This window comes from Ailuropoda melanoleuca, chromosome 1, assembly GCF_002007445.2.
Source record: "Ailuropoda melanoleuca isolate Jingjing chromosome 1, ASM200744v2, whole genome shotgun sequence".
NCBI lineage: Eukaryota > Metazoa > Chordata > Mammalia > Carnivora > Ursidae > Ailuropoda > Ailuropoda melanoleuca.
The window spans coordinates 94,335,862-94,349,685 of NC_048218.1; the positions used below are offsets into that span (position 1 = coordinate 94,335,862).

Below are 13,824 nucleotides of genomic sequence, written 5' to 3' on the forward strand. Positions count from 1 at the left end.
AAAAAAAAAAAAAAAGAAATGTACGTTCTGGGGCCGGATCCCTAGCCTACTGAATCAGAAATGGGAGGGGCGCATAGCACCTTGTGCTTTAACAAGCCCTCCGGTGCTTGCAGGGCCTGGTTACATTTGGGAACCACCGACAGCTCAGGACTTGGCCCACAGCGAGTGCTGAATGCGTACTGGTTCACTTTTCTCAGATACTGAGCCGCCACGATGACAAAAGCACAGTTCCTACCTTTGCAGCGCTAACAAATCAAACAAACATAAAATCACATCTTGAGTGAAGCTTTTTCCATTTATCCCATGAAGCACAAAGAAAAATTTTTCCCGTCGTCCGTCATCCAAGAGGGAACAGAAGGCAAGCTGAGGACAAAGCAGAAACTGATGCCCTGCAACCCACCCCCCCCCCCCCCCCCCNNCAACCCCCCCCCCCCCCGCCAAGGGATGTACTCGACGTTCCTCAGGCACTGCTGGCTGCCCTAAAGGGCAAAGAAATAGTTAACCTGTAGACACCACAATCCTGCAAGACTTGAGTCTCCCTCAGTTTCCCAATGTCTTAGCAGTTGACAAGAACCAAGCATTTCTATCACTAACCTTGCTTCCAGAAGGGAATGTAGATACAATTAAATGTCCTTATACTCTGCAGGCTCCAGGGTTCCCAACCATCTTAATGTTAATGCATTGCTAGAGGGAAAAGCAACCTTAACTTGACATGGCAAGGCCTCTGGTATCCTGTGGGTCTTCTTTAACATGTGAAAGTATTTTCTCAACCTCCCTTTTTTCCTTACCTCCCCCAAACCCATAGTATATAATCAGTCACCCCTCACAACCCCCGAGCAGCAGCGCCTTCTGCCCACAGGTCCTGTCCCCGTGCTTTAATAAACCACCATTTTTGCACCAAAGACGCCTCAAGAATTCTTTCTTGGTCGTCAGCTCCGGACCCCACCCCACTGAACCTCGCGAATATTCCGTGTCCTCATCAAACAAACCAGCTTTCCTTTCCATCATCTCATTGTGGGCATCTGCAGTAAGATAGCACAGCTCTGGTTTACATGTTAGCGAAATTAAAAAGTACCTGCAAATTCAAAATTTCAGATACGTGGTGAAATGCTAAAAACAAGATTCCATCTTACGAAAGATTCAGTTTCCTGGTAGATAAAAGAGAAACTGGAGCTTTTCCAAAACTGCAGAATCCACATTTTCAAGGGAAAATAGCAAAAGAATACAAAATAAAAAATAAATGAAAGGGGAGCCTTGAGTTCCTTTTGGTCCCTTTGAATCAAAGGGCCGTGGATTTATCAGGAACAGCTGTGTTTATAGGGTTTGCTGATCACTGCAGCTGTAGCAGCTGAGGAACAGGAAGGTTAAATTTTAAAAAGTGAACTTGGAAATGTGCTAGCTCCTTCCGAGGAATTAATGACACTGTACGTTTTTCCTAGCCTCTCCTAAAACCTACTGTTTCGAAGGTGCATTTAGGTCGTTAAGCATCGGAGCCCTGAAAGACCTTCCCGAAGTGGAGAAACCAGCCTTTCTTCTAGACCTGGAGAAATACTTCAGGGAAGAGCCAGAGGAGGAGTGTTCCCAAATTCCAGAGCTTCTATCGCTCTCTGAAAGTAAGTCCTCAGCCTCCATCCCCTTCAGCCTTCTCTCCCCATTACACTCAAACACTCAAAAAAAAAAAAAAAAAAAAAAAAAACCCAACGTCAGAGAGCATGGAAGTAACATGTTTGCCTTGTAGGTTGCCGTGAAAGGAAGCGTGGTTTGACTGTTAAGATTTATAGCTCAGCTGCTGATCCGTGCTCTCAAAAAGGGCAGCCAACAGGCTGGAATACATTATAAGAATATTTTTATTTTGTCACTTTTCTGAAGTCAGAATGCCATGAATATATATTATGAGCCTGCCATGGATGAGAACCCCTTCCCCCAAATAATCTTCATTTGCAAAACTGATGCCAGAGACGGAGCTATCCTAAGACTGCTTGAGAGCAGAGTCTCTGACAATCTGGTTTTTGTTCTTTTCGGATGGAACACTATAAATAGAGGCTACTTCATGTACATTGTATTAGAGACTCCCAGCTGCAGTGCTAGGCTTAGATAATGAAAGGACAAGAAAGCTTAGCTTAGAAAAACAGAAGTGAAGGATCTCTGAAGGTTCAGAAGCAAGGTGTGCAAAAGAATGCTCTCTTTTTCAGATGGTTATAGGCTTCCAAGCTGCTAAGAGTTTGAAGAACAGTGTCTGTACAGAAATCCTACCCGCATGGAGGGGCGCTACGGGAGTGCAGGAAGCCCAACCTGATTCTCAGTGAGGCACTCGGAGAGCATATGGACACTGCAGGGAACTCATTTAAAATAATTAATGAAAAGTGCATGTTTCCAACTTGTCACAGTCAAAAGATCAGAACTGCACTCGAACCGTCTGAAATCTGTGGTTTTTAGACTTTTCAGATCCTCTGAGATGAGGGTTCAACATCATCCTTAAGAAATAATAACCCTTGTAGGAGGGAGGCCTTTCTCTGTGTCCACACTGCAGGAAGTTGCAGCCTCCCGTCTTGCCTGGTTCCCTGTGGGAAAGGAGAACAGCTGGTCAACTTTTTTTTTTTTTTTTAATTCCACTTGTGAGCAAGGTACAGCTGTCATTCCTCATTGCCACAGTTTCCAGTCTAATTATTATCAGCTTCCTTTGCCTTTACTCAAGAGTTTTTCTTTTCTAAACTTATAACCATTTATTTGGTCTCATGAGGGCCATCTAATGGTTTCTGCTCATTTCTTTTAAAACCATGAGTCCATAAATTCCGGGGCTCTACATAACCATTTGTGCATCTGACATGGCTTTCAGTCTATCATCCTGGTATTTTTTTTCCCCAGGATGATTCATCTTTTAAGAATAAAAATGGGAAGTACTTGTCTTATGCTCCTGAGTCAGAGACAGATGAGAATCTAGGGAACAGACAGTAAAAAAAGATCCACTTAGCCAGGACAAAGTGTAAAGACAGTAGAGACATAGGGACGCCTGGGTGACTCAGTCAAGTAAGCGTCTGCCTTCAGCTCAGGTCACGATCTTGGGGTCCTGGGATCGAGCCCTGTGTCGGGCTCCATGCTCAGCGGGGAGTCTGCTTCTCTCTCTCCCTCTGCCCCTCCCCACCCCTTTCTCTCTCTCTCTCTTTCTGTCTCAAATAAATAAATAAAATGTTAAAAAAAAAAAAAAAGACAGTAGGGACATAGAACACGCACAGGGGAGGAAACCAAGATGGAGAGATCAGAACTGAGGGAAGAGAAATAGAAGACAGGGAGTACCCAAACGCTGGGGAGCAAGAAAGTGGGAGAGGTCAGCAGTGAGGGTAGCAAACGCCTCTCCTCAGCGGTGCAAGCTCCTGTGAGGAGCCTTGTACAGTCTGCAGCAGGACAACTCTTCCTCATGGGTAGGTGGACGTGCGTGGGGGGAGCTGGGGGGTAGATGGCTGGATGGTCATACCTAAAATACGCTAACACATTTTCAAAGAAATTTTTTTTCTCCTGGATTTTACAATATAATTTTTTTCCTGTAATTTTCACAGGTTTTTTTTTTAAATACGTTTTCTCTCCTTTTTCTTTTTTTTTATTTTCTTCTTCAGCTTTTCATCCTTTGCTCTCTTTTCAGTATTTCCACTTACCTGCCTTCTCTGCAAGTGAAAGTAGTTCTTTTTTTTAAAGTTCCACCAATATAAGGGAGAGATAGATGCAGACTTTGAGGACAATGGAATGCATGACATGTGACACCATGTTCCATGGACACACCAAGGGAGAAGCCAGATGAACTGTGGCTGAGGCATAGGAAGCAATGCAGAGTAGTGGTCACATACTTAGGAAGGGCAAGAGTCCAAGGACGAAGGAGGAGGAATAGAAGTCAAGATCAAGGAAACAGTGTAAGGAAAGGCACATCGGGGATGAAGTAGGGCAGACGTCCACGTCATTCCAAGTTGGCTACACTGGGAGACTTTAGGTAAGTGAGTCTGACACACATGAGTAGAGTTTAGAATGTGTTGAGTTTGAGATACTGGTTTGCTTTTTAGAAGTAAAGGTCTTGAGGATGGCAGAGGACTGTAACAGGCTTTGTATAATATCCTAGAGTCTTCAACTAGCAGATACTGCAATAATGTTTGCTCACTTAGGTGTTTAGCCTTTTCTGAGGTAGATACGGAATGCCTTTGTGCACAGGCTGGCCCTTGTGCTGGAGGCTGGAGACAAAGAGTTAACGTGGAGAGGCCCAGCCTTCAAAGATCTTGAAGACTAGTTGGCAAAATAGGTAAGGAAATGAATAATTACGTTTTACACCAAGGACTATGATAGAGATATGCACTAGCTATCATGGGACCACATGGAGATTCATAGATGGTTTTGGGGGGAGAAACCTGATGAGGTCAACCTAGATACTAAAAATCAAGTTGCTATTAGTCAGGTAAGAAAAAAAGGGGGATGATATTTCTGACAAAGGAGTAACTTATGCAAATGTTAGGTGGCACGAGTAACAAGTGCTAAGGGAGCTATTTGTAGTTCCAAGTGGCTAGGTTCTAGAAGGGGCATGACGAGAATTCAGACTAGGCAGGTAAATGGGGGCCAGATCATGGAGCACCTAGGGTACTATGCTAAAGACCTTGGCATTTATTTTATCAAAAACGAGGACCCATTGGAATGTTTCAGTCAAGTATTTTGAATTATTCCATTTCACCCTTCTATTAATTCTTCTGTTTTTATATTTCTTTGTATTATTCTTTTAGTGATTGCTCCAGAGTTTTCAGTACTCTTTTCTGTGCCCTTTATTTCTTCTTGTAATAGTAGGCTTCTACCAGGATTATTTTTCTTCAGTCTGAAGAATGTCCTGCAGTATTTCTTATAATGCGGATTGGCTGGTGAGTAATTTCCCCAGCTTTCATGTGTCTGAAAAGTGCACTTGGTTCATTTTGGCTTTGGAAGGATATTGTCACTGGGTTTAAAACCCTAAGCAGCATTGTTGTTTTTTTTTTTTCTTTCAATTTTTTAAAGATAGTGTCCCTTTGTTCCCTTGCTCCCATAATTCCTGTTTAAAATTCAGATCTTAATATTGTTGTGGCTTCTTTGAATGTAGTTTCTTTTTTTTTTTTTTAAAACCTGGCTCCTTTAAAGATTTTTTTCTTTATCCTTAGTTTTGAGCAGTTTTATCATGATGGATACAAATACACATTTCTCAGTATTTACATTGCTTGGGATTGATAGGACTTCTCAACCAAATCTTTTTTCAGTTTTGAACAATTCTCAGCCATTATCTTTTTGAATATTGTTTTTTTCCAATTCTCATTTTCCTGTCCTTTTGGGATTGCAAATCTGCATGTATTAGTCATTCTTTTCATTGTAAACGTTTCTTACATTCTTCTCTTCTTTCCATTTTATTTTCCTCTCTGGGCTTTATTTTGGGCACTTTATATTGACTTGCCTTTGCATTCACTAAGCCTGTCTTTGCCAGTCTGCTCTTAAACTCATGTGATCAGTTCCCAATTTCAGATTTCACATATATATTTTTTTCAGTTCTAGAATGCCATTTAAGCCTCTTTTTATATAGATTTTAATTTTCAGTTGAAATTATTCATGTTTTCATCCATTTTGTCCAAATTTTCTGTTTTCTTTAATATATTTATGATAGTAATTTTAAAGCTCTGGCCTGCTGACATCAATGTCTGAATGATCTTGGGGTCTGCTTCTACTGCCTGTTTTCTCCTCATGGCTATCAGTCACTTTTCCCTTCTTCATTACAAGTCTTGTAATTTTTGTACATTTTTTAATTGTATGACAGAAATTACATATATAAGATCTATAGATACTGAAATTAATGTTATTTTCTCCCAGAGATAGTTTACCTTTTCCTTAACCGTGCAGAGAACAGGAAGTGCAGATCACGTTAATTCAATTAGGAATTGAGCTTAGTGCTTGGTTACAGCTTTAGTTAGATTTAGTCTACCTCTGATTTCAAATATCTGTTTTAAGCTTCTTCTTTTATTGGTATATTGTCTCCTAAGTACTGCAAGATTACAGGAAACATTACTTTGCCTCTCCAGTCCAATCCACAGTCTCCATCACCCTAGTATCTTATGGGGAATACTGGGCATAGTCACGGAATTTCTCCAGATTCCAGTATATCACACCAACGCAGAGGCATCAAAACTCTGCTGATTTTGCTTTCCCTTAGAAAAGTCTCTTTGTCTATGGCAATCCTTTTTCTTAGCAATGCCCAGACACCAAGAAAAGCTAATACTTTTCCAAGAAACTGACAAAAGTAGGAAAGAAAGACAGAGGAGTGACTGAAGAACAAGTATAGGTATGTTTCAGAGTTTACGTTCTTGTTAAGTTCATTTTCTTGTTCTGATGTTAGATGTAATACATGGGTATTACAGAAAATTGGCTATTAGGAAGCAAAGAGAACTCTAAAGAACACAGGAATGTCAGATCTTAAGAACAGCCACTACACCCTCAGACCTGAGAGAGACCAGGGAAGATGCTCATCGCAGCTAGGGCGGATACCCAGACCTCATGGGAGAGGGCTTATCCCTGTCTCACTGGGTGGGAAGCTGTCCACAGGGAGGTGCTGCCTCTCCAAACTCACTACAACGCCACCAAAAGAGTGGGGGGGGGGGCTGTTCACAGGGAGGAGTCACACCGGCAGACCTCTGCTTACCTCTTGGGGCAAGCAGGAAAGCCACTGACCAGGTGGTGCCAGACAGATGACAAGGGAGGCTGCTAGTTCTGGGCTCTGGAGTAGCCATGCTTGCATCGTGGGCGTCGGGAGCTGGAAAAGCTTCTGTGCAGACTTGGTGCTGGGGAATCAAGCTGTAGGAGTCTGGGGAAATGGCACTGCATGAGCGTGGTGAGAGGAGCACCCGCTTGCAAGAGAGACCCACCTCTCCAGTGTCCCTCTAAAGTCCTCTCGTGATAGGGATCAACATCAACCAGATTGCAAAAGAGATATTTCCAGGGCTCCAGCCCATGATCCCAAAGCAAGCAGTGAAGAGTGGATTTGGAGCTGAGGGTCAATATATTGATAACTGGCATATTATCATCTTACCTGTATTTTCATGCTGGGACTAAAACTTGGGCTCAAAGCAATAATGGCATAAAGGCAAAAGTTCAAGCATACACTTGTTTTCAAATCAAGACTCTACCACTTGCTAGCTATATGACTTTGAACAGGTCAGTTAAACTCCCTGTGCCTTAGTTTCTTCAACTAAAAATGGGCATCGTATTAGTTAGCATCCTCATAATGTTGCTATGAACATTAAGTGAAATAATTTTGGTGAAGCCCTTAGCATAGGCCCTGAGACTTAATAAGAATTTGATACATTTTCTTTATTGATAATATTTTGTTATTCCATTATTATTCCACTAAACAGCTCTATGATATAGAAGTTATTATTGTCCTGATTTTCTGTAAGAGGAGTCTGAGGCATAAGCTCAGCCGTAGACATAAAGAGTTTAAATAACTTACCTAGTCTCACATAGCTAGTAAGAGGTGGGCCCTACATGAGAAGTGTCCATGTTATTCAGTTGTCCTGTTGTTAATATTTCTAGGTGTCATCCCCCTTGTTCAAATAGTGTTCAAATCATATTCTCTAGGCAGTCTATTCTTTTTTTTTAATTCAATTGGCCAACACATAGCACATCATTAGTTTCAGATGTAGAGTTCAGTTATTCATCAATTGTGTATAACACCTAGTGCTCATCATATCACATGCCCTCCTTAATGCCCGTCACCCAGTCACCCCAACTTACCCCCCCACCTCCCTTCCAGCAACCCTCAATTTGTTCTCTATAGTTGAGACTCGTCTCTCATGGTTTGTCTTATGCCAAGTGAAATAAGTCAATCAGAGAAAGACAATTATATGGTTTCATTCATATGTGGAATATAAGAAATAGAGGATCATAGGGGAAAGGAGGGAAAACTGAATGGGAAGGAATCACACAGGCAGCTTATTCTTATGCTTATTTCTGAAATCAGCCATTTTACTATAATATTACCCATTTTTATCACTTTCATTGAAAATTGTCCATCTCCTTTTCAGGTCAGTGGATTTGAAAAAAATGTTATTGTAAAAGAGCACTTAAAAAAAAACCTCGATCACCAGCATACCCCCTCCACATTTTCATTCCAACAGTCTACCTTAAATCTTCGTGCTGCATTTTAACACACTCCTGCAATCCCCATAATTACAGTGTGCGGAAGGCTATTTGGCAATTGTACGATGAGGGGCATTCTGCCAGACTTACTTTCAATATTCTAAACTATCACTTTGGAACTCAGGACAGTTTTCAAACACTCCATAATCCCCTGGTGACTTTTTAGTCTTACCTACTGGGTTTTTAATGTCCTTTTGTATTCTCTTTCTTTTCCTTTCAAGTTGAAACATCTTTCATACTGTCTCTTTAGCTTCCAAGTTGTTCCCTGTGGGTTCTCAAGCAGCTTGAAACCCCTCTTTGATATGCCTTATTCAAAAACCTGGTGAGGACTTGGAAGTGTCTCTGTGTCAGGTTTCACCAACAAATTCCCTAGAACACATTCACACTGTGTCTTTAAAATCTTTAAAATTTCCAGTGTAGAGAAAATGCTGCATTAGTGGTACCTCAGGTGTCTTGTTTCATTCTTGTTGCTGTTGTTCTGTCAGAGACAAAATGAATGGGACAATTAAAGAGACGATTTTATTGCAGGCTATTGCACGGGAAGAGTATTTGTTAAAGAGGAACTCTCAAACAAAAGGAAGGAAGCGGGCCTGAGGGTTATAGAGGCAGGTTCATGAATCCATGAGTCTTACTAGACTTCTGGGGAAGGGTACAGAGGGTCTTTTCTCAGAGTATGAGAGCAGAGTCATCCTTTGCTGTTTTCTGTCTCCAAAACACAAAAGAGTAGAGGAATTTCTTAACGGTTTCTGCTTTCCAGGAGTACAGGGTTCAGGTAAAGTTCAACATTGTCAGTCCCCCCACTTCTGTTCAAGAGGAAGGAACATTGCTCATCATGGAACAACCCAGAGATGATCATAAACCTCCTGAGGGACAAAGCAGGGTCTCAGAAGTGGTCTCTCAGGGATTCCTGTTGGTGTTGCTTCTGTAAAACCAGTTGAACCATATATTGTGAGTTGGTGACAAAGGTTAGTTGTTCTGGGTCCTAGAGATCCTGAGAGAAAAGGACAACTGCAGGCGGTCTAGGGTCTAGATAGGGATTTAGGCTGTCAAGTTTTGGTTCTCAATTTTAGTCAGGCGTGAGAAGAACTGGGAAAGTTACTTTGGCGTATTGTAGTCAGATACTGAAGGAAACTGGAAGAATTGCAAATCTGTAAGAATCGACGATTTGTTCATGTTAATAATCTCCAGTCCAGTCTGCAGGTAGGTTCCAAAACTGGTGCTTCCAAAGAAGGGGAGGAAGTCAATTAAATGAGACAGAGTTTGTGTATCCATTGGTAACCTGCGTTTTACAAAGAGGGGCAAAATAATTTTAAAATGGTGGATATGACAATTCGTGATTTTCATTGCAACACAAAATTCTCTGTATAGTTCTTAAACTATAGGTGAAAATATGCACATAGACTTTTAGTAAAATCTAACTTACTGTATCTTTGCTTTAGAATATAATCTTAAATCTAGTACCAATAAAGAAAGAAAATCACTGATATTTATGGAAAAGTTCTTACTGGAACAAAGAATTAAAATATGAAAAGAAAGCATGTATAGATATATTCATTTTAAGTAAGAAATGAGAGATTGTTACATGTGATGCACTCCAGGAAATTTTAGATAACGAAAGAATGAGCATAAAACAGATACCTTCGAAGTGTAATTCCTTCCTATTATTTTTATCTTTATATGATAGCACTAAATTATCTTGAAAGTCACACACACACCAAAATTTGGATCCTACAATACAGACATTATTAATATGTGAAAAACAGTTTTTAAAAGGTTCAACAGATGTTCCACATATGTCATCAGGGAAATGTAAAGTAAAACAACGAGATGTCACTGCTTACCTATTAGAATGGCCAATATCCAGAACACTGACAACACCAAATGCTGGTAAGGATGTGGAACAACAGGAACCCTCATTCATTGCTGGTGGGAGTGCAAAATGGTACAGCTACTTTGGAAGACATTTGGCAGTTTCTTACAAAAGAAACCATACCCTTACCATATAATCCAACAATCATGCTTCTTGGTATTTCAACAAAGGAGTTGAAAACTTATGTTCACACAAAAGCCTATGCATGGATGTTTAAAGCAACTTTATTCATAATTGCCCAAACTTGGAAGCGACTAAGATGGCCTTCAATAAGTGAATGTATAAATAAATTGTGGTACAACCAGATAATGGAATATTATTCAGCACAAAAAAGAAATGAGCTATTAAGCCATGAAAAGGCATGTGGAGGAATCTTAAATGATTTCACCTATTACTAGGTGAAAGAAGCCAACCTGAAAAAGGACATACTGATGATTCCAACTATATGACATTTTGGAAAAGTCAAAACTATGGTAAAAAGATCAATGGTTGCCAGAGAAGAGGAGAAGAGATAAATAGGAAGAGCACAGAGGATTTTTGGGGGACAATGAAAATACTCTGTATGACATTACAGTGAGGGATATATGCCATTACTCTTTTGTCCAAACCTATAAAATGTATACCACTAGTAGTGAACCTGTAGGTAAACTATGTACTTTAGGCAATTATGATAAGTCAATGTAGATTCATCTTTGGGGAAAGATAAACCATTCTTGTGAGCGATGCTGATAAAGGGAGAGGCTATGCATGTGTGGGGGCAGGGGATATATGGGAAATCTTTGTACCTTCTTTTCAATTTTGTTGTAAAGCCCAAACAAATTAAAATCTGAAATTAAAAAAAAAATTGAGTCTTTAAAAAAAAAGTTCAACAGGTTCTGAACCACAATTATTTATGTGTTATATGAAGACTGTTAAAGCATTTTGACCAGTCCTCAACACCTTGCCAACAACTTGTTGCTTTGCTACCTGATTGTTACTCAGTGATGGCTGAAATTGAATGACAGCTTGGTAATACTGCTCTAGAGTCTAGATTCAGGAATTAGAAACTTGGTGCCACGATATGGGCAGTGGATAATAGCATGGGTACCACCTGGGATCATGTCAGAAAAGTAGCATCACAGGGGCGCCTGGGTGGCACAGCGGTTAAGCGTCTGCCTTCGGCTCAGGGCGTGATCCCGGCGTTATGGGATCGGAGCCCCACATCAGGCTCCTCCGCTATGAGCCTGCTTCTTCCTCTCCCACTCCCCCTGCTTGTGTTCCCTCTCTCGCTGGCTGTCTCTATCTCTGTCAAATAAATAAATAAAATCNAATTTAAAAAAAAAAAAAAAAAAAAAAGAAAAAAAAAAAAAAGAAAAGTAGCATCACAGCCCCCAACTTAGATCTTTTGAATCAGAATCTGCATTTTAACAAGATTTCTGGGTGATTCTTATGCACATCAAATTTTGAGAACCACTCATCTAAAGGACTTAGAATAGGGTAGAGGATGTGAATTAGAAAGTTTTCAGAATACTGTATATTCATTGACGAACAACAGCTGGTCATTGCAGTGCTATATTTAGATGGCCATCAAGTCCTTTCTTGCTAGGGCGCCTTTGTGAGGTTTTTGCCTCTATTGTTTGTTACAGTTGGTTGTTAATCAGGGGACAAGGGAAGCATCAAATGACAAAAGATTAACTCTGCTTTATTAAGTTCACTGAATCATTTTATTTCAGTGAAAATGTTTTAATAGCTTCATGACCACCATGTCTTTCATTTTCATTACTTTTAAAACACCTTTTGGGTATCATTATAACAAGCCTTGTTGGGCAGCCAGCTATAGAACCAAGTAATGAATGTATAAATGTATTTTCCCAGGTAGGAAATAGTAAGTGTAAATGGTTACCAATAACACTAAATGTTGATTTTTAAGGGCTGTGATAAGTGGGTGGATATATGCCTATATGACATGGAGAATCACTTTTCTTTCACCATTACAGAGCCTTCAGGTCTCTGGAATGCAAGAATTCCAAAGTTGGAGAAGTGAGCCTCCCCCTTCGTCTTCTTGGAGGTATCTTGATTCATTTGTTCATTTATTCAACAAATATATTTTTTGAACACCTCCCATGTACCAGATGAAGTTCTGGGTGCTATGGGTATATGGGGTATAATGACAGATGAGGTCTTTCCTTTTATTGAATTTGTCCCCAGGAAAGAGACAGATAATAAATAAGAAAAGATAATTTTGAATGATGATATTACTAAAAGGTAGGAAGAAAGTAAAGCACAATAATGTAATAAGACATGACTAGGGGAGCATCAGTGAAGGTCCCTCTGATTTTTTATTTGAATCCTGAAAGATAAGAAAGCAGTCTCATGAAGTATTAGGGGCAGAATATTCCAAGGAGAGTGTCCAGAAGTGTAAAGCTACTGAGTTGAGAACAGGGTTGACATGTTCTGGGGCCAGAAAGAGTTATTTTTGCTGGGGTAGTGTGAGAGAGATGGAGACTGGTACAAGATGAGGTTGGAAGGGGGATAGGGATTAGATCATATGGGGCCGCGTAGCCTGGACAAAGAATTTGTGTTTAAGTGAAGGAAAGACTTTAGAGGCCATATACATTAGCTGTTACTAGCCCTTCTAAGTGAACTACTATCCAAGATTATAAGCTGTTGGTGCAGAAAGCAAAAAGTTTGAGACTTGAGGTCCCATGTAACACCTATGGGGGAATTGAGAGGGCTTTAAGATAAACTGTACATTTGAATAAAAAGAAATTTTCTTTACAAGGAATATCCAAACAGACTCTAGTCACAAACTGCCAGAATCTTGACGCACCAGTTTGTCTCAATGAGAACACTTTGCCCTCCACAATTGTCTTGAGGTAAACGACGTACTTTATGGCAAGTGTATCAGTCAGGGTTCAGGGAAGCAGAATTAGCAGGACCATATACTGAAATTTATGACAAGGAATTTGCTTATAGGATTGTGGAGGCTGGCTGAGCAAGTCCAAAATGAGTAGAACCGAGTCAGGAAGGGAAAATCATGGGCAGACTGGGTACAGGCTAAAGCTGTGGTCCACAGGCAGTTGGGAAACGACAGGATGAAATTCCATGGGTACAGGCAAAAACTATCATCCAGTGGTGGAATTTTCTCCCTGTCTTCTGGAAGCCTCAGTCCTGCTTTTAAGGCCTTCCAACTGATTAAGTCTGGCTCACCCAGATTATCCAGGATAATCTCTTTTACTTAAAGTCCATTGATTAGGGACTTCAATTACATCTGCAAAAGTCCCTTCAGAGCAACACCTAGATTAATGTTTGATTGAACAACTGGGAACAGTGGCCTCACCAGTTAATTCTTCAAGAAAGTAAGTTATCACAGCAAGTTTAAGACATCCCTTTATAATCTTAAACTAGCTCAATAAACGGTTAATGGTCTCTTAGATGTATCACACAATCATTGCAGACTCACTCACATTATCGTGTGACAACATTATGCCGTTAACCTAGCAGATGTTGTTATTCTGAAAAGTAAGGTGAATTGATTGCCATTATCCGTTTAGAAGGTGTTAGGTTAATGACATCATTTTTGTGACATAAAAGGGTTTGCTGATGAAGCCAAGAAGGTTGCTTAATGGGCCTCATCTCTTGTGAGTATTAGTAGCTGCTGGGATTTTTAGCATTCCAGGGGAAAAGTAGAAGCCAGACTGCAAGTAGGAAGTATTTCTGGGTAAACATTTCAGGTGCTGTTCCTAAACGAGATCTCAGAAGAAAAGGATCCAACTCTACAAAACCCCAATAGTTTG

At 40.4% G+C, this 13,824-nt stretch overlaps 1 protein-coding gene across 1 annotated transcript in view; it reads left to right on the top strand.

The window, feature by feature from the left end:
* The window catches only part of WDR49 (WD repeat domain 49), a 135,696-nt gene that overhangs the window by 116,994 nt on the left and 4,878 nt on the right, over positions 1-13,824 (top strand). The window contains exon 17 of the mRNA XM_034663424.1: positions 1,467-1,613. Coding sequence (XP_034519315.1) covers positions 1,467-1,613 — 147 coding nt within the window. The remainder of the gene's footprint in view (positions 1-1,466; positions 1,614-13,824) is intronic.